Here is a 22,336-nt window from a genome sequence, read left to right as displayed (position 1 = left end):
GGTGGGTGGATCACAAGGTCAGGAGATCAAGACCATCCTGGCTAACATGGTGAAACCCCATCTCTACTAAAAATACAAAAAATTAGCCAGACATGGTGGTGGGCACCTGTAGCCCCAGCTACTCAGGAGGCTGAGGGAGGAGAATGGCGTGAACCCGGGAGGCGGAGCTTGCAGTGAGCCGAGATGCACCATTGCACTCCAGCCTGGGTGACAGAGTGAGACTCCATCTCAAAAAAAAAAAAAAAAAAAAAAAGAATTTTATAGTATGAAGAAAGTCATTTTTATATTTTACTGATTTAACAGAATTTAGTGAAAATCCCCAGGGAATTTTTGAACAAATCTTATAGAAAATTATAAGTATGGAGGAAAACATGAATGTGATTACCAAACAATTCTGAGTGGGAGGGGACTTGGTGGAAATATCAGCCTTATTAGCCATTAATTAAAACAATATATAGCCCAAGAATAGAACAGTACAAATAATAAGTAAAAAAAGGCAGCACAAAAGGTAGGAAGGACTGAACATTTAGTAAGTGGGCTGGAGGTAACTGGTTAGTACTTTGAAAATATTTTTTGAGCCATGTTAAATTACAGCAAATATAAACAACAGTAAAAAAAAAAAAAAAAATTAAGTGGTTATCAAATCATTTTTTAAAAGCTCAGGAGACTACAGAAAATAAAGCGAAGAAGTCACAGGAAAACACTTGCACCAGATATGACAAAGAGGAAATGGTATCTTTATTATAACGAATATGTACAGATCAGTAAGACCAGATAAATGAGTGAAAGAACCTATAAGAATAATAGAAACAGAATAGCCCTGTTAATATTAAAAAAAATTCAAGCTAAAATAAATATACTCTCTCCCTTTTATTCAGTGAACATTAAAGAGAATTAACACCCACCTGTATCAAGGGCATGGGGAAACCAGTATTTCCCTTCCTTGGTGGTGGTCCTCAATTAACACTTATTCATTTTGAATTGTTTTAATCTAGCCCTTTCACATTTTTCCTCTTGGAAAACATTTTGGCTATACATGTCAAAAACTATAAAAATATTAATGCTCTTGAATCACTTTCAAAACAATAATCTGAGTAAATGATTAGAAATCAGAAAAAGCCACGCTTGATGCTATGGAACATTTGGTCCGTGGTAAGTAAAAAAGTAGAAGTTAATAAAACGTCTAACAGGAGAATAGCTAATTAAAGTTGGCAAATAAGCACTGCAAATGATACAAGGACCAATCCATTCAGTCACCCCTTAGGAGAAACTCGTGGCAAAATGTTTCCCTCCTTCCATTCCAGTCCAGCTCAAATATGGCTTCACTAAGAGTCTCAATACAGTGCTACAGAGAACCACTAATCAGTCAGAGCTGGCAAAGTCAAACCTATCAGCCACAAAATGAAGAAACAAAGTGTGTGTATGAAATGAAAACGGGCAGAATAGAATTGCTGGAACTATTTCTAAAGAATGGATGCCAAAAATGGTAAGTCATCAGAATCTCCAAGGATTACAGCCCAGGAATCTAGAGTTTAAAAAGCCTTCTTAAGTGACTCAGATGCAGTCATACAAAGACCAGCACTTTGCGAACTACTGCAGTGGAACAAACTTTTCCTTTCAAAATTCAACTTTTAAAATATTCTAATCTTAATCTGTCAGGTGAATAAAATGGCTTTAATAAAGCAGGAACATAATGGGTACTGGCAAAACATGTAAATGTCAAAATATGTTTTCAAGTATCTCAGAAAATGCGCAGGGCAGCAAAAGGTTAGTATGTGATAAAATTCACCTTTTCAAAAGGACAATTCTCAAATATAGAATTCTCCTTACAAGTAGTATAAATCCTATTACAAGAGCTTGAACCTGGATAAAACAGCATTTAGATAAACATGTACTCACAATACTTTTCTACCTTTAGTGATAAACTTTATTTTGCAATCTTGTTACGTATGATAAAAGCCAGTGCTTATAAAGCTGCCTACTTGGGAGGCAGAATTTGTCATACTGCACTTAGATGCTTTCAAAGGAAAAAAAAATCATTCATAACCTGGTACACACACACACTATTTCAGGAGCCATCTTCATCACACTGCTGTAAAATTCTGAAAAACTAGATACAGAAAAGTATCAGTTTTTTGGACATATGCAATAAAATCTCTTTACTACTTTATACAAGTAATTTCTGTTAAAAATCATAGAAAGTAAAGCTCAAAACCTAGATCCAAATTTAATAAATTTGAATACTCTAGATGTCATTAATCATTTAAAGTAGCCTAAGTATTTGTTTTGTTTGTTTTTTTGACGGAGTCTCACTCTATCGCCCAGGCTGGAGTGCAGTGGTACCATCAGCTCGGGGAGTAGCTGGAACTACAGGCACCCACCACCATGCCAGGCTAATTTTTTTGTATTTTTAGTAGAGACAGGGTTTCACCGTGTTAGCCAAGATGGTCTGGATCTCCTGACCTCGTGATCTGCCCGCCTCAGCCTCCTGAAGTGCAGGGGATTACAGGTGTGAGCCACCACGCCCAGCCTAAGAAGGTATTTCTAAAATCAGTCTACCAGTACCAGTTTTCACTTGGTTTCCATTTTAGCTTGCTAAATTCTGACAGGTCGTTTAAATTAATTAAGCAAACAAGCCATCAATTAATTAAAATAACCATTAAACTCAAATGGATAGTAATAACAGCAGTGAATGTTTGCATGCTTATTATGTTATCAGGTACTGTGCGTTAAGCTCTTTATATCATGTTTTATTTCGTTTAATCCTCAAACAACAAAAGAATTTCACAAAAAGGTAATTACTGTCTAAAAAGCATCCCTTGTGTTTACAGATTGTAGAACAACGTTCTATCCTGATAACTTTTGTAATCTCTCTCCCATGGACATTTATAAGTTGCTAGACAACTCTATGACAAGTTTGAGGTTCTGGCTTATAGAAAGATATATACAAAAGCTCCTTGGGATTCCTTTAAATCTATAATGTTTTATTCTAAGACACATTAAGATAATTTAAAAACCATGCTTTTGACTATAGTGATCTTTGGTAGTTGCTTTGGTTCTTGTGATTGTCTGTCTCCCCAGAACATCCTTATAAAATGACTGTAACTTTACCAACACTTCTAGATTCTTTGCAAGTTACTTAACAGGCCTAAGAAGATGGGGTTGTGAATGTGGATGTCTGTGAGTACGTGCAGCGTGAGGTAGGAAGTAAAGGAGAAATTAAGACCAAACATGAGATTCAATTTTATCCAAAGTGTATCCTACCATTTATTTCTTGTATTTCCCTCACAGGTTCTGCAAAAACCAAACTAGTTGGTTTCCACTGGCAGAGAACATTCCAACTGAGCTCTGAGTTTACATTTCACAATGATGAATATCTACTCAATTTTTTTGCTCCAGCAAATTCAAGTACCATTAAGCCTCACAAAACACATACAGAACCACTGCCCTCTTGAAAAAGGCTGTAACAAACAGTTCCAATCCCAACAGAAATGAGAAATGTTTACCTGGTCTGAGGGTATACAGGCCTTTCACAATATTTGCCATAGTTGAAGGTGTGACCTGAAATGGTGTTGACTGGGCTTCTAAAAGTAAAGCTGAAATAAGAAAACAGGTTAAAAAGAATGTAACACGTATTGACTGTCAAGATTTCTCTATTACTGTTTCTCCCAGACTCCCGAAACATAAACAATTGTAAGAAAGGAACAGTCCAATAAACCAATCAAACGTTTATAAACCAAGGATTTTATTTTTTTAATCCACTGCAGTAGCTAAAATACGTGAAGGTCTGCTGGCCACTAATGGAAATGAATCAATTCATGGAGGTTCTGAAAAGTAAGTAAAGCTTTCTGAAAGCACTAGTATAATGTATCATGAATGACACATTATAAGTGAGTTGAAAGTGCTTCCATTACATTTGGAGAATAAAGTATCATACGATAATCTCCCTCAATCATTTCTCCTTCCCCCAAAACACCATTAGTAATTATTTGGTAACTGTGATCAGAGACAGAAATTCATTTCCCCAAATGCTATAGCTACATCTACTATTTTCTTACAAGAGCTAAGGGCAAGGGATGATAATGGCTCTTCTTTCTCATTTTCATGTCTTTGGTGACCCTGACTCTGAACATGACAACAGAGACAGTTTTCTTTTAGGTTATCTACTGCCACACAAACATTTTTAAAAAGTTTTTAACAAGTAAGAATAATTCCTCTACATTAGATCACTAACAAATACAAGTGAATTCCATTGATAAGTGAACACAACAGATACTACTGACCTAAAATGATTCATTTTTAATTTATTTCAAAGACCTGCATTTGCTAATAACAACAAAAAACTTAGTAGGATTTTACCCTAAGCCAGGCTTGTAACATCACACACAAACTGATTTTGTTCTGTTCATGCCTTTCTAAAAAGAGAAATGCCATCTTACTAGGCCAATAAGGATTTTATAGTATCAAACGTACAATTTGAGTTATGTTTGAATATATATGATGGCCATCAGAGATGCACTGTTCAAGTCTATCCTTCCAATTTTATCATCAGTAGATAGTTACAATTTTGAATGGCATAGACCACCAGGGGTGTCCTATCTTTGGCTCCCCTGGCCCACACTAGAAGAAGAACTGTCTTGGGCCACACATAAAATACACTAACGACAGCTGATGAGCTTAAAAAAAAATTGCAAAAAAACTTGTTTTAAGAAAATTTACAGGCTGGGCACGGTGGCTCACGCCTGTAATCCCAACACTTTGGGAGGTTGAGGCAGGTGGAACACAGGTCAGGAGTTCAAGACCAGCCTGGCCAACTTGGTGAAACCCCCGTCTCTACTAAAAATACAAAAAAATTGGCTGGGCGTGGCGGCAGGCGCCTGTAATCCCAGCTACTCAGGAGGCTGAGGCAGAGAATTGCTTGAACTGGGGATGCGGAGGCTGCAGTGAGCTGAGATCCCGCTACCGCACTCCAGCCTGGGTAACACAGCAAGACACCGTCTAAAAAAAAAAAAAGTTTACGAATTTGTGTTGGGCAGCATTCAAAGCTATACTGGGCCGCATGCGGCCCACAGGCCATGGGTTGGACAAGCTTGGCATAGACAAATGCTAAGCATTTCAGAAAATCATGTTGCTTTAAAATGCAGTGTTTAAAATTTTAAATTCTAAGTGTTAGGTTTTCAAAGTTCTCTCTCTCTTTATTAATCCATCTTCCTAACCTTTTCACCATTTTGGCCTCCAATTAGCCTTGCTCCCACTAACTCTTCATATTCAACCACATATTCATTATGTGGTCAAGTATATAAATTTGCAAACAACTCCTACCATAACTGAAATCACTATGTCAAATTTGACAGCTATAAAGAAATGATAAATACAAAGATATATACATAAAATGTACATGAATTAATTTGAAATAAATTTAAAATGATTTTAGGAAGACTGTTTAAAACTTAAAGGATTTTCTAGTTAATCTCCCCTTTTAAGGAAAAAGAAATGGGAGTTTGGGGGTGGTAACTTACAGGAAAGAGTACTGAGCATTTAGCAAGTGCTAGGTACTTCACATATATTTAATTCTCACAAGCTTTATCATCTACCTTTTTATTTTTAACAAGTAAGGAAACTGAGGCCAAAATAAAAACCCATCACTGAATAATTCATCTGAAGTCACAGAGCTAGCTAGAGGCGGAAGAAGTTCGAGAACTTGTGTTTCACTCTAAATTCTGTACTCTACTTCACCATATCAACACCGAAATGCTTGCTCATACACAACAATCATCCCACAGATATCAATAAGCCATATAGTTTAAATACTAGATAACCTGTCTAGACTTTAGGATAAGAAGTTAAGTGTCTTGCTGAAAGTCACACACCTTTTGATACCTGAATTGGGACCAGAACCAAGCTCCTCTGCTCTTTCAAGTATTCCTCAGTGCTACACACTTGTTCAGGAGACTCTCTCCTTTATTAATTTGAAAAGCAATTCGTAAACTGAAAATACTCTTGGCTTCAAAAAATTTCAAACTACAATGGTTTGAACTAAAAGGCAGAACTGCCTAAGAAAATTAAAACGTAACTATTTAGAACACTGTGCAAACTGAACTATAAATCTGCTGCTGCAAAAGTCAACATACTATATTTTCCCAGGAAATTTTCTACCATTAATTAACCCTATGCTACACATTTATTGTTACATTTGCCCAGAATCACCAACATACGACGTAAATACCTTGATTAACAATAGATCCTAGTAGTTTACTTTCAGCCAAAAATAGAAGCCACTTTATTTTATAAGCAAATATGTATAAAAATGATTATACCATGGAGCCGATAGAAAACTAGTTTTATTCCCAGTAAGAAGTCATTGTCTTCATTCATGAAACATACTAATAATGAATAATATGGGGCAATCAAGAACTGATTCTTTATTAACAGTGTTCATTTTACATTTTTGTGTTGTTTTTAAGACATGGCTCCCAAATTCTTCTGACAAGCCTTTTTTTTTGAGACGGAGTCTCACTCTGTTGCCAGGCTGGAGCACAGTGGCAATCTTGGCTCACTGCAACCTCTGACTCCTGGATTCAAGCGATTCTCCTGCCTCAGCCTCCCAAGTAGCTAGGATTACAGGCACGTGCCACCACACCTGGCTAATTTTTGTATTTTTAGTAGAGACAGGGTTTCACCATGTTGACCAGGCTGGTCTTGATCTCCTGACCTCAAGTGATCCGCCTGCCTCAGCCTCCCAAAGTGCTGGGATTACAGGTGTGAGCCACTGCGCCCAGCCGACATGCCTTTTATCAAGAGGTGGGATACATTCCTCTCTCCTGGAATTTTGGCTCTGTGACCGTTCGCCCAGCAGAATACAGCAAAAGTGGCACTGTGCCAGTTTCTGAGTCGAGGACCTAAGATACCAGCAGTTTCCATTTCCTGTATCTTGAGATACTCACTCATGAAGGAAACACATAGGAACCAAAAGCTAGCACCAACTTACCAGCCATGTGAATGAGTCACACTGAAAGCCCCAGCCCCCAGCTGAGCAGAGCAGAGATAAGCTACTCCACCCCAAGCCCTCCCAAACTGCAGAACAAAATAAAAGACTGTTGTTTTAAGCCACTGTATTTTTTGATGATTTGTTATACACCAATAATAAATGGAACACTAGCTTTCCAGATCTATCTGAAGCCACGGGAAGGAAATTACTGATCAGATTGTAGAAAGTTACAGAAATTGAATGTAGTTACTTGTTTGCTGCTGTAAAGGGGTAATATAAAAATGTGTAAGTAGAAACGACATTAATAGCTGTGCTATTCTGGTTTAAACTTTAACCTCTCTTTGTCTCCGTTTCTCCATCTATAAAATGGAGGTAATGACTATACCTATCTTATAGGGTTAGGAGAATTAAATATTTGTAAAATATACAAGCAGTGCGTGTGTGTTTAAAAACCTTCTGATGATCACCCACATAATACAGTTAAACATTGTCCCTTGTTGTTCTGAAGCTCAAACCGATGAGGCCAGTCATCACTTCTCTAAGTACAATGCCTAACAACTGCTCAATAAGTATCTGATAAACTCAGTTTTTTCCAATTTACCAAAGCTTAAGGACCCTTTCTGTTTACTTGGAAATAAAAAGGTATATCCACCTTTAAGTTTAATTTTTATTGAAAACCAGACAATATGATTATGATTATGTTTTCTCTCACCGTATCTGGACTACTATATTCTCTCTTGAATATTCTCTTTGCATACGTCCAGTAAAACTAGCTTCCAAATTACTGGCAAATATAAAAATATGTTTACAAACTAGACAGGCTTTTTCTACCAAATGGTAGCATTTCTCTACAGAATTTTAACAAGATTTCAAAATGCTCTATCTTGTCATGAAAGCAAAAAGACAATGTCAGTATCAGGAAATACTTAAGTGGTTATAATACCTGGAATACCTCATGAGACAATTTTTTTTTTTTTTTTTTTTTTTTGAGACGGAGTCTTGCTCTGTCGCCCAGGCTGGAGTGCAGTGACGCGATCTCGGCTCACTGCAAGCTCCGCATCCCAGGTTCACGCCATTCTCCTGCCTCAGCCTCCCAAGTAGCTGGGACTACAGATGCCCGCCACCACGCCTGGCTAATTTTTTTTTTTTTTTGTATTTTCAGTAGAGACGGGGTTTCACCGTGTTAGCCAGGATGGTCTTGATCTCCTGACCTCGTGATCCACCCACCTCGGCCTCCCGAAGTGCTGGGATTACAGGCGTGAGCCACTACACCCAGCCAAGACAATGTTTAAAGATGTTTATAAACATCTCCCAGCCTTACAAAAAAAAATGGGAACACAATAATGAAATGTATATTATCTTCAACTACACTATTCTTTGAAAAACAACCCTGCCTTTCTAAACTAGCCCCATGCTTGATAATTCCTTCACTTAATTTAACATCAAAAATGAAAAAAAAAGTTTATGGTCAAGCTTAGAATAATTCTTTTGTAAATTCTGGTAAAAGTTCATTGTGGTGGACACTAATTATGGCTCAAAGGAAAGCAAAAATACATACTGCCAACCGAAATATGTGCCACATTCGAAAAAATGACTTGATGTGTCACATAAGATATGAGCTTTAAAAGGATGCTGAGGATGCTGAGACATTAGGTTACAGGGACTTCCTAACTCCATCTGGAGAAGTATATTCTTTCAGGAAAGGTAGGATGAGATGCTACCTACTGCGAGGAGGAAGAGGACTCAAGAATGGGAAGAGGAGAGGCCAGTCGCAGCGGCTCACGCCTGTAATCCCAGCACTTTGGGAGGCCGAGGCGGGTGGATCACAAGGTCAAAAGATCGAGACCATCCTGGCCAACATGGTGAAACCCCGTCTCTATTAAAAATACAAAAAATTAACCAGGCATGGTGGTGGGCGCCTGTAGTCCCAGCTACTCGGGAGACTGAGGCAGGAGAATGGCGTGAACCTGGGAGGCGGAGCTTGCAGCGAGCCGAGATCGCACCACTGCACTTCAGTCTGGGCGACAGAGCAAGACTCCATCTCAAAAAAAAAAGAATGGGAAGAGGGGAAATGAACTGAGCTTAATGTTCTTAATAATCTACACAGGCACATGAAATATTTTACAAATCCTAATTCACAGGAGAGAAAACTCAGGGCCACAAGAGGCAAAGAAGTTTGCCTAAAATAGAGAATAAATGACAGAACCAGACTAGAGAAGCGTTTCTGCACTAGAGTAAAAATCAGAGGATTCTGTACTACCATTTCAAAGAAATAACACTGTATTCCTTCTAGAGTTACTGGTAGTAAAGTTAGAAGTGAACTTCCTAACAATACTTTCCCTACTGTCAGGAAAAAGGGGCGGGGGGGCAACAAGTTCTCAGGGCAGACACAAGGGCACTGTCCAGTGACCTGGTCAAGGTGCTCACAGCTCACCGGGTGACCTTCAAGTCCCATTTTTAATTCTGCAGTGTCTCAGGTGGGCTTCAACACTTCCTGCTATCTGGTTCAGAAGATGCTAACATTGGGATTTACGTGACAATGCTCTCAGACCAAAAAAAAAAAAAAGGAAAGATCATTGCTAGTGTTATCTCACCCCTATAAGCTGAATTACTTACGCATTAGGCTGTAAATGTGCTTTTCTGCAACATGTTCCGTAAACAGCTTTATAAGGTCATCTTTTAAGTCTCTGTTAAGCTTGGTTTCGATGTAAAACTTATTCTGAAAAATAAAGTAAAATCTTTTTTGTGTATTAATTGGGGAAATGATTAGTCTAATGAACTGGAACACTAAATGTTTCAGAAAACAATGCATAAAGGCATCAATTAAAACAGAAAAACTCAACATCCAACAACAAAAGCCATGCAACTATTAGTTACTTGTCTTTCTGGTACAGGATTGAAAGCATAAAAAAATGTTTTGAACCATACATCTCCAAAAGAACACTGGGAGATACCCAACATTAACTACGACAGGGATGTATAAACATTGTAGAACCACACTGTGTGGAACACCCTTTAAAAATATATCACCAAAAGACAACACGGAGAAACACTAAAGAAAAGTACCCCATTTATCAATGATCTGGGTTGAAAACAGGCTGTGGACATGCACTGGTTGACTCCCCAGCACACACTCAATTTCACTGATTAAGTCATTCAGCTTCTGGCATTCCCTGGGGACCACCTTTGGTTCAGAGGTAGACACTCAAGGCAGCCCAAGCAGACTTAGAGAAATTGTGACGTGAGGGAAAAATCTCTTGCAGTCATCTTATAACCATGAGGGGAATGTCAAGCCTCTGAGCCCAAGCCTGCAAGTATACATCCAGATGGCCTGAGCAACTGAAGAATCACAAAAGTGAAAATGGCCAGTTTCTGCCTTAACTGAGGACATTATCCAATGAGTCTCAGAAGCTCCCCGCGGAGCTCCTGGTCCAAGCACCTTGTGACCCCTGCCCCTGCCCGCCACAGAACAACCCCTTTGACTGTAATTTTTTACTACCTACGCAAATCCTATAAAACTGCCCCACCTCAATTCCCTTCGCTGACTCTTTTCGGACTCAGCCCACCTGCACCCAGGTGATTAAAAAGCTTTATTGCTCACACAAAAGCCTGTTGGTGGTCTCTTCACAAAGACGCCCACGACAGGGAACAGGATAAAACAGATGTTACGGACAGCAGAGAGACCAAAAATCAAGTCCTTAGTAATACTACTGAACCACGGATTCAACCAACCCTGGACAGAGCCTTATTTCTGGAGTTTTATTATAAGAGACAATACTCTTCATTATTTACTTAAATCACTTTGAATCATGTTTTCTGTTTCTTGCAGCTGAAATCCTGACTAGAATTACTGGTAAGTCAAAAAAAGGTTTTTTTTTGTTTTGTTTTGTTTTTTGAGACGGAGTTTTGTTCTTGTTGCCCAGGCTGGAGTGCAATGGTGCGATCTCCGCTCACTGCAACCTCTGCTTCCTGGGTTCAAGTGATTCTCCTGTTTCAGCCTCCCGAGTAGCTTGGATTATAGGCGTATGCCACCACACCCAGCTAATTTTTGTATTTTTAGTAGAGATGGGGTTTCATCATATTGGTCAGGCTGGTCTCAAACTCCTGACCTCAGGTGATCCACCAGCCTCTGCCTCCCAAAGTGCTGGGATTACAGGTGTGAGCCACCACGCCCAGCAAAAAAAGTTTTTCGTATTTAAGCGTTAATGCAGAAGAGTAGAAAACACATAGAGGAATGTTAAGTTGCTCACTGATTCTCTCTTAATTTAATTTAAAAAAATTTTTTTGGAGATAAGGTTTCACTCAATTGCCCAGGCTGGTCTCAAACACCTGGCCTCCCACTTCAGCCACCTGAGTAGCTGGGATCACAGATGTGAGCCACTATGCCCAGCCACTGAATTCTTAACACACGTTTTTTTTTTCTCTCTTTAAAAAATATATAAAAATAAGATGCACATGGTTAAAAAATAGAAAGCATGCAAAAGAGTATGCAACAGAAAGAAGTCTCTCAATGCAGACCTTCTGACCCACTCCCAAAAGGTCCCATTCTACACTGGGAAAACTTCTGTATATTCTTTCTAGGACGTTCCTTGCATATACATGGATATGCTTTTTTCCCCCTAAAAAAAAAAAAATACTAGTGTGAAAATATTAAACACAGCATTGTACCTTGCTTTTTCATTTAATGTTGCATCTTGGAAGATTTTTCTCTAAAAAAACAGAGTTGTGTTACTTTTAATTGCATATTTTTCTGTGTCTTCCACAAATTATTTAAATAATAGTCCCTACTGATAATATGAATGTTCCTCAATGTTCTATTTTTAAAACCTGCATAATTCTTATATATATTTGTATGTATTTATTTGTATAATAAATTCCTAGAGGTACAATTCTTGAGTCAGATTTTTGCATAGTAAACTCTTAGCAATAATGCTAAAGGCTTTACCAATTTACATTTCCACCAAAAGTGTGAGGAGCTTGTTTCTTTATAGATTCACCAGAACTGAATATTGATCAAACCTTTCCAATTTCACTAACTAAGTTAGCGAAAAAAAAGTTATTTTATTTCTTAAATTGTGATATTGGGTATATTTTCATGTTTATAATCTTTTTTTTCTATGAACTGTCTGTTCATATGCTTTGTCCATTTTTCAACAGAAATTTAGGGTTATCTTTTTCCAATTCATGAAAGCTGATTATCAAGGAAAGCAAACTTTTGTCTTATATTTTTCCAATTTTGCATTTTTTCCCACTTACTTTTGGCTTACAATATTTTACTATACAAAGGTTTCCAAATTTTGTATTGTCATAGTCTAATATTTTCTTTCATGACTTCTAGATTTGGGTCCTTTTTTCATTCTAACACTATGCATGATTTCTTCGATAATAGTTCTCTAACATTTCATTTTTAAAAGTTTATTCCATTTAGAATTTTTTATAAAGAATAAGGTAGGCCGAGCGCAGTGGCTCACGCCTGTAATCCCAGCACTTTGGGAGGCTGAGGCAGGCGAATCACAAGGTCAGGAGATCGAGATCATCCTGGCTAACACGGCGAAACCCTGTCTCTACTAAAAATACAAAAAATTAGCCGGGTGTGGTGGCGGGTGCCTGTAGTCCCAGCTACTCGGGAGGCTGAGACAGGAGAATGGCGTGAACCTGGGAGGCGGGGCTTGCAGTGAGCCGAGATCGGGCCACTGCATTCCAGCCTGGGCGACAGCAAGACTCCATCTCAAAAAAAATAAAAAATAAAAAAATAAGGTAGTGGCTAGGTGGTCATGCCTATTTAGGTTCATGCCTGTAATTCCAGCACTTTGGGAGGCCAAGGTGGATGGATGTTAGAGACCAGCCTGGATAACATACCAAGATCCCACCTCTACAGAAAAAAAAAAAAATTCCTAACATTAGGTATGGAAAAAGCTACTCCTTCCTTACTGATCTGAAATGTCACCTTTCTACTAAACTTCTACATTTACTTCAGCTTATTTCTGGGCTCTGTTCCCTTGATCTGTCTATCCCTGCCACCAATGACAATCAATATTAATTACCATAGCCTTATTCATTTTAGTATCAGGTAGTGATAGAGACAGGAGGCAGTCAAATGCCTAGGCAGACAGGGGTGGTTCTCCGGTGAAAGCCCACCTCCAGGCCCAAGACAGTTTAAAGCCTGAAAGCGGGACTGAGAACTTGTCTTCCTGTTTGGCATACTTCCCTCTGATTGACCCCCACCCTTCACCTATTTTACATATATCTACCCTTTCCTAATTGGTTTCCTACACTGTTGTGCCCACCTTGGAGTGGTGTCCTTGCTTTAACCTTTTTTGCATATTCACAAACCAATCGCATGCACTCCCCATTCTGAGACCATAAAAGGCCTCAGACCCAGCCACAAGGCGGAGGTGGGGGGACCACCCCCACAACCCCTCTCCGCTGAAAGCTGTTTCATTGCTCAATAAAATTATTCTCCACCCTCCTCACCCCCCAGTGTTCAGCACATCCTCATTCTTCTTGGGTGCAGTACAAGAGCTTGGGAACCGCCAAATGCGGGTACAAACTGTAACACAGGCGAGCTGGGGCACATAAGCGTGGCCGAGCAAGGCCCGGGTGGGGCATTGCCAGCCAGGGGTCCCCAGCTTGCAAAGTGACCAAAAAGAAAAAATCCTACATCAGTAGGGCCTCATACGTGAATTCTGATAGTTGAAATTCAGAGTAGGTCTGAAGTTCATTCTTATTTATCTTTTATAAGTTTTACTGGTTATTATTTTTTTCCTACATAAATTTTATCAGAAGAGATTAAGTTAGCTGTCTTCCACATTTCATTTCTAAGTATTTTCCCCTTTTTAAATTAATAAAAATTTCAAGCTATTTCACAACTGAAATTTTTAAATCAAAATTTAGAGCAAAAGTTGATTTGGCAGTATACCTTAAAGTCTTTGAAATAAATTAGCCATCTCTTTGAGACTCTGTAGTTTATATTCAAGAATAAAAAATAATATAACTGTTTAACTTCCAAAATAAATTTTTCTGCATTTATAGTGCTTTTCTCTCCTAGTATATTGTCCTATTGACATTTAAGACCTGAATGCACAGCATTTTAATGTACCCTTTCTACTCTTTGTAAGTAACTAGAAACCATTAAAAAGAAATAGTATGAAAACTTCAGAAGTACTTAGAAACTCAAGTTAGTCCACCTCTTTTCAACTTTGTCTCAGGTACAGTAATGTTAAATTCCAAAATTGTAAGCAAAAATAAATGTCTTTATTTGACCTCTGTAACTTTCAACAAGACCTTAGTTACAATTTATTTTCTAGTTTAATGACAACTTCTTGATATTCATATAGACAGACTTCTAACAAAGACACTAATTTTGACAAATGTTTTTAAAAATTTGTTTCTGTGATATCGAAAGAAACTTTGCTTATTATGGCACTAGTAGGTTAACATTTCAAACTATTTTCTTTAATATACTTTTCCAACAAAGCAGTACCAAAGTTCAAAGAATTTCTATCTTCTGGACAATAAAAACAATTTACATAACAAATTCTCAAAAGTAACTACAAAGCAAATTCAAGCTCTTAATGTATAAGAAAAGCTGTAGTTAAGCTTTACAATCTAAGATCCCTTATTTGAATTCTGCTAGCTGAAAGAGTAAGTCTGAAGTTCATTTATTCTTAATTGGCACAGACCTCTTAAACCCCAGGATCCTACCATAAAGTTTAAAAAAGCAACAATGGCAATACAGAAAAGCGTGAATCACCTTTCTGTCTTATCTATTTTTGTTTTAATAAACTAGCTACTTACCTTTTGATTCAAAATTATGATAAATTAGACTTTTGTTTTTATTACTAATGCACCTAGCCAACATGCTTAACTGGTAAATGCCATTAAAATGGCAGACATGCAAGTCAAGAAACCTATTCACCCACCCTTAACTCCTTTATCCACATATAGGCCCTGTCTTTCAGCTCTGCTTCCATACCTGGTCTCTGCTGAAAACTTTAAAACAGCAAGAATAAGGAGTCTGCTCGCACGGAAATAAAATGTTTGCTCTATCAGTACAGGACATTTAGTTAACACACACTCCTGATCAATAGCCCACGATAGGATTTCACCAAAATGATACAATGTAGCTACCTCCCAGGCTTACACTCTTCCCAATAAGTTAATTCTACTATCCTAGATGCACCTATTCCTAATGTCATCAACAATATTTTTCCTTAGTTTCATGATTCATAAAGGAGTTTTGGCACTTAAACCAAAAGAAAAGGCTTTTTATACATTTCTTTCTTGGTAAAAGGCAAAAACCAGTTTCTCTGGCATTACGTTGACTAGAAAACTCATACTATTAAAATTGTCAGTAACCAATAAATAAGTGTAAATGAAAACCATGAAGTACTACATGGTCCTTTGGAAAGTGCCTTCTAAATTAGAGATAGCGGTAGTTTTGTTTTTGTTAAGTGCATTTTATGGAGAATAAGTAACATTCTTAAGATTGCTATTCACATACAGCAACCTACATGCTACAAAAGGTAGGATCAACCTGAACATCTCATTCACTAGGCTAATAAAGAAGAACAGGGATCATGGTTTCTAAGGGCTCCTCCATTCAACAGGAGCACTAACATTAAGATTCCGTGACTCTCGATATTTAAAACAGGGAGGAAGCTGATCAACAAAGTCACAGTCTACAGATTATACTCATAGCATAACTCTCCAAATAAAACAGATCATCAGAATGGCAGCAATGTTTTACTGTTCTATTTTTTATGGAATGATTTACTTGGCATTTTACTTTCTGAGAACAAGAAATCTTATATATCTTTATATTTCTAGAACCAAACACAGTGCCTTCCACATAGCAGAAATAAAATAAGTACTCATGTGGGTGATTGCTAATCTTAATGCCTACTTGTCTATTCAGCAATTGTTACTTACGGAATTTCAAAGCAGAAAAAGGGGAAATAATTAAAGTTCTTCTATGTCAACAATTATCACACGTCACTGAAATAACTTAATTTCCATTTCTAACACAAATGTAGTAAAAGAAAAACAGAACATGCTTAACTCTCTGCATCTATTTGTGCTCTGAACAATACACCTAGGTATTTGGGAAGGAGGAAGGAGCTCTAACTTACCATATATATGAAAAGAGGCACAATGCTCTGCAATGCTCCCATATATTGTCCAAGAGCTATATTAAATCTTTCAATATAGAGATCTGGAGGGCTGGCCTGTGAGAAAGAACAGAAGTGTGATCAATCTGGGAAACCAGGGAAAGACCTTCCACCACAATTTGAAACACAAATAGAAGGAATTCAAAATTTATACTGAGATTCACAATAAAAAAAAAAAAGAAGACATGTACACTCCGAAGGTAAGACTTCTACCTTTGTTCCAAAATCTGCCATGTAAAACTGAGCTTTAGCCATCTTTAAAAGCTATGTAACCTCAACACGTTAATTAAAAGGCTTCTTCTTTTACTGCATAAAAAGGTGCACTCAGGCTGGGCGTGGTAGCTCATACCTGTAATCCCAGCATTTTGGGAAGCCAAGGTGTGTGGATCACTTGAGGTCAGGAGTTCAAGACCAGCCTGGTCAACATGGTAAAACCCCATCTCTACTAAAAATACAAAAACTAGCCAGGTAGGGGTGGCAGGTGCCTGTAATCCTAGCCACTTGGGAGGCTCAGGCAGGAGAATCACTTGAACCTGGAGGCAGAGGTTGCAGTGAGCCGAGATCACACCACTGCACTCCAGCCTGGGTGACAGAGTGAAACTTTGTCTCAAAAAAAAAAAAAAAAAGATACACTCAACGATAAATGATTTTTAAAAACTATTACTGAATTACATGGATATTTTATATAGAACCAAACTATATTTGAACCTGGAATGAGTTGGGAGGATATTCAACTAAGTGGTACAGGCTTAATGTACTATTAGAATGGCTAATGAAATTTATAATTACCTTAAGCACAAAAATATTCTGATTTCTATGCTAACTTGGTTGTAACCCACTTCTGTAGCTAATTATAAATATTAGTTAGAAAGCATGGACACAAATGACTCATATACACCTTCAGCTCTGTAGAGTAGTAAAATACAATACATTCCTCTATTAACTCACTTTTACAAAATACCAAATCATAAAACTATCAAAAGAGAACACTTCCAACTTTTTTATATAGACTGAATAGAATATAGACTATGTTCCTCAAAAATTCCTACATTGAAGCCCTAAACCCCTAGTACTGCCATACTAGGAATAAGGAAGTAATTAAGGCTACATGAAGTCACGATGGTAGAGCCCTGATCCTATAGGATTAGTGTCCCTAGATGAAGAAACACCAGAACGCTCAGGTTCTCGCTCCTCCCACAGGGCTCAGAAAAAAGGCCATGTGAGGACTGCAGTGAGAAGGCAGCCATTTACAAGCCAGGAAGAGGGCCCTCACCCGGAACCGAACAGGAAGCACCTTTGTGTTGGACTTCCTAGCCTCCGGAACCATGAGAAACAAATTTCTTTGTTTAAGCCACCCAGTCTATAGTACAGTTGACCCTTGAAAAACCGAAGAGTTAGGGGAGCCAACACCCAAAACACAGTAAAAAAATCTGTGTATAACTTTTCACGTCCCCCCAAATTTAACTACCAATATTGCCTACTGTTGACCAGAAGTCTCACTGATAACATAAACCATCAATTAAGACATATTTTGTATATTATATGTATCATTTATACTGTATTCTTACAATAAAGTAAGCTGGAGAATAAATATTAACAAAATCATCAAGAAGAAAAAATATATCTATTCATTAAGTGGAAGTATATCATCATAAAGATTTTCACCCTTATCTCCAACAGTGGGAAAAGGGTTGGCCTGGCTGTGTCAGGGGTGGGAGAAAATCCGTGGATAAGTGGACCTACGCAGGTCAAACCCGTGTTGTTCAAGGGTCAACTGTATTTTGTTGTGGCAGCCCAGTCGAAGACACTGTGTTTACAGAAGTGCATCCATGCATGATTTCATTCAATTCTCTAAAGCTAAATTAATTAGGTCCCATTTTAACACTAAAGAAACACCTAAATGGCCAGTAATTTGTCTAAGATTAGACAGTTAGCCAAATGATAGATCCAGGTCTTCCAACTAAGAATTCATTTCCGGGTCAGAGTGTTGGGGGATGAGCATGGTACAAAACACAATGCAAACAAAACTGATTCTACATAAGAACTAACTTGTGGCAGCCCCACAGCTTATCAAACACATCTTACACATAAAGTCTTGCTTTCAAACAAGGATATTAAGAAATGCACATGGAAGGATTCCTAAATATTAAATTTTTAAACATGAAATTATAAGACCACTTCAGCTAAGCTGTTTCAGAAATGTCCAAATATTTTGATACTATTTTCAAATAAGATTCAACTCATATTTCAGTTCTACTTAGAAGCTTATATATGTGTAAAGAATTGTCTTTACTTCTTCTAATTCATCTTCCATTACTGAGTACTTACAGGTTTGGTGAACGCTAGGTGCTTTTATTCACATTTCTTTTTTTTAAAATTATTATTATTTTTTGTACATTTTGAGACAGGTCTTGCTCTGTCTTCCAGGCTGGAGTGTAGTACCATGATTACAGCTCACTGCGGCCTCCACCTCCCAGGCTCAATTGATCAATCCTCCCAACTCAGCCACCTCCCAACTAGCTGGGACTACAGGTATGCAGCATTAGGCCTGCCTAATTTGTTTGGGGTTTTTTTTTTTTTTTTTTGGTAGAGATGGGGTCTTGCCATATTGCCCAGACTGGTCTTAAATTCCTGGGCTCGAATGACCCTCCTGCCTCAGCCTCCCAAAGGGCTGGGATTACAGGTGTGAGCCACCACACCCAGCCCATTTCTTTTTCTTAGTCCTTCTAACTGCCTATAAATTGAATGTTATTTCCATTTTACAGATGAGGTGATTTGGGCTCAGAAATAGTCACCTGTCTACAATTCCACAGTGAATAAACCCAAGACCTACAACTCAAACCATGATCAATCCAAGGCCTTCTACATCTACTTAAATTCTCTTTTGGCACTCTGAAACCTTTTTACAAACTTCTCAATGCAGGGCACAACTGTCTACTTCTGGTTGCACAGCAAAGAACAGGACTGACAATGGGAATACTAGCACTCCCCAAAAGACATAAGGTCTCCCTGACTGTTCTTTCTACCTGACCATCTCTCTCTGCACCCACTAAGCTGGCTAACTTCTAGTCATTCCTTCAAAAATATCTGAATTACATGGCCCTTGAGTGGGGCCCCACTGCACTCACTTCCCTCACTGGGTAGTCTCTGCCACTAACTTCAAGCCCCTGGAGGGCAATATTTGTGTCTTATCTGTGTATCTCCGGTGCTGACCACAGTGCCTGGAACATAGTAGATAAAGAATGCATTGTTTTGCAAGGAAAGGGTCTTGTTTAAATCTAAACTTTGACTCTAAATCTGATTTAGCATTATTTAAATCTAAATTCCTACTTAACAAGGCTGTATGACATTAAGAAATTCATTTTGCCCTCTAAATTTCAATCTCCATATATCCAAAATAGGAAAAATACTAGCTGTGGTACTTCTAAGATATGAAGGAAATCAAAGAAAATTGTGTTTTGAAAATGTCAAGTATTACACATGTATATGCAACTAGTAAGTAAACTCCTTTCTGAATTAACTATCCATTTGTCTAATGCTTCAAAAACAATCCAACAACATTTTTGTTTTTGAGATGGAGTCTTGCTCTGTCACCCAGGCTGGAGTGCAATGGCATCATCTTGGCTCACTGCAACCTCCGTATCCCAGGTTCAAGGGATTGCTCTGTCTCAGCCTCCTGAGTAGCTGGGATCACAGGTGTGGGCAACCACACCCAGCTAATTTTTGTATTTGTAGGAGAGACAGGGTTTCACCATGTTGGCCAGGCTGGACTCGAACTCCTGACCTCAAGTGATCCACCCACTTCGGCATCCCGAAGTGCTGGGATTACAGCCGTGAGCCACCACACCTGGCCTGATGACATTTTTAAAAGCATTCTTTGTTACCTAAAGAACTTGAGGAAAATGGTTCCATGTTATAAGCAAACTTTTTTTTTGTTTTTTTTTTTTTTGAGACGGAGTCTCGCTGTGTCGCCCAGGCTGGAGTGCAGTGGCGCAATCTCGGCTCACTGCAAGCTCTGCCTCCCGGGTTCATGCCATTCTCCTGCCTCAGCCTCTCCGAGTAGCTGGGACTACAGGCGCCCGCCACCACGCCCAGCTAATTTTTTTGTATTTTTTTAGTAGAGACGGGGTTTCACCGTGGTCTCGATCTCCTGACCTCATGATCTGCCCGCCTCGGCCTCCCAAAGTGCTGGGATTACAAGCATGAGCCCGGCCGCAAACTTTTAACTATAACTAATGAACAGAATCATATGTAACATCTTCCTCTAAACTGCTTTGAAGAACTCTAAAAATGTTATTTCGGCATTCAAAGAAATAAATTTTAGAAGTATTATGTGAAAAAAAATCTTAAAAGCTGTTGCATTAAAATAATGTTCTCTTTTTACAAAAGATCACTTTATCCAAAAGTTAAAAGTATAAACATTGATCAAAAAGTACATTTACAGCAGACAGAATAAATAAAATTGAATTCCTTGTTCAAGAACCCCCAGTCTCAAAGACTATGAGTATTAAAAAGTACTTTCTGTACTGAATCAAATGTCAGCACACAGCTTTTTCTACAGAGTAAAAAAGTACATTTCATGTAGCCCTTATTCAAAACCTTTTAAATGACAGGACTATAAATTTTAACAGTCTTCTAAAATAAACCTAATCTCCTTCCTAAGAACCTAGAAATAAATGTCATTTAAAAAAAACCTAATCAAATTGTTTCTCCTTAAAATTTAAGTTCAATACACTCTAGGCCCCATTGGGGAAACTGTTACCTATTTGATTTACCTTATTTCAACATGACGGTATTTGGCTTGGACATTCAAGTTTTTACCCCTAAACAAGCAAGCTTTGCTTTTTCCCCAAAGAAAACAAGAAAAAAACTGCCAGAAAAATAATAACCATTGTTACAGGATCTTTGGGGTGTTGTTTTTCTGGCCAGAAACCACTGTGGCCGGTGGCGCCTTTACCTGAGTTTTGCTCAGGCCCACTGGGCTCATTTTGCCCACTCGACCTGGCAGGCTGCGCTCGGCTCACGCTACTGGCCTGGGTCCCACACCTGCCAAGGGCAAGTCAAGTGTGGAATGGCAAGGGGTGTGTGAGCGAGCATGTGGTCCCGCCACTGCGCACAGTCAGACATGCTGGCTGCTGCAGCAGGGCAGGCAGCTCCAGGTGCTGGCACAGGTGCCAGCTCTCTGAGAGGCTCTGGTCGGACCAGGCACACCACAAGCAGCTTCCACAGATGGCACTGGCAATTATGGTGGTGCCTGGAAGCTTGAAACTCCAAGAACCAAAGGGCCCCAAAGAGGGAGTCACAGCCCTGGCTCAGGGAGCTCCCAGGTCGGGGCTTCCTGAAGGGCCACAGCTCTTCTTTCCTTCTCTTCGCCCGCAATGTGGCGAGCAAGTGGCATGTCTCAGCCCTGTTTGTGTTACAACTCTTTTAGCCTCGCCATTCAGTGGGTCCTGAATTCTTGTCCTGCGACCAGAAGAAAAGGTACGCAGAAAAGTGGAGGAGCAAGACGAAGAGGAGCTTCATTGAGCAACAGAACAGCTCAGAGGAAACCTGAAAAGTGCAGCTCCTTTCCACAGCCAGGGTGTCCGGACGAGTGTTCAGCTCCTAGCAGAAAGGGTAGCTCCTCTCTGCAGCTGGTCGTCCCACTGTTTGCACAGCTCTCAGCAGAAAACTGGCCCTAAAGTGAGTGGCTCCTCTCTGCAGCTGGTCATCTCAACAACTGTTCAGCTCTGGGTAAGCCCAGGGCTTTTATGGGCCCAGAGGGGAGGAAGTACATGCCCATTGGTCCATGGCCAGCCACAGGCAAGCCGGGAAAAGGCACCACAAGTTATCACTCCAGTCTGTAGGACTGGCAGTCTGGCCCCCAGCCTTCAGGCCCTCCTTAGCTTGAAGTTGGGGGCCTCACTGGGGACCCGCCCTCTTCCACCCAGGAACCTGTCTGCCTCCTGCTGCCATTCATGGCGCCCAGGCTGTAGGTGCCAAGGGGTGCCTGCAGGCCAGCGCCAAGCTGCCCTCAGCAGCCCTCGGCTTCCTTTCTGTGCTTGTCGGTGCCCAAAGTCCAGAGGGGGCTGAGGCAGCAGGGGGTTGGTGTGTTAGCACTGCCCTGAGAGTGTGCACAGCTGGCTAGGCTGCGACAGCACCTGGGCTCACCCCCAACTTTGCTCCAAGATCAGAGTGG

At 39.3% G+C, this 22,336-nt stretch overlaps 1 protein-coding gene across 1 annotated transcript in view; it reads right to left on the bottom strand.

Moving 5' to 3' along the window:
* CACUL1 (CDK2 associated cullin domain 1) overlaps positions 1-22,336 on the bottom strand; it is a 75,549-nt gene that overhangs the window by 12,179 nt on the left and 41,034 nt on the right. Inside the window, exons 4-6 of the mRNA XM_030806443.1 lie at positions 16,120-16,215; positions 9,605-9,707; positions 3,507-3,596 (exon numbers count right to left, since the gene is read on the bottom strand). Of these exons, the coding sequence (XP_030662303.1) occupies positions 3,507-3,596; positions 9,605-9,707; positions 16,120-16,215 (289 nt within the window). The remainder of the gene's footprint in view (positions 1-3,506; positions 3,597-9,604; positions 9,708-16,119; positions 16,216-22,336) is intronic.

Source organism: Nomascus leucogenys, chromosome 3 (assembly GCF_006542625.1).
Source record: "Nomascus leucogenys isolate Asia chromosome 3, Asia_NLE_v1, whole genome shotgun sequence".
In the NCBI taxonomy this organism is placed as follows: Eukaryota; Metazoa; Chordata; class Mammalia; order Primates; family Hylobatidae; genus Nomascus; species Nomascus leucogenys.
Note: the sequence above shows the minus strand (reverse complement) of the source record. Positions and strands in the feature narration are given on the sequence as shown.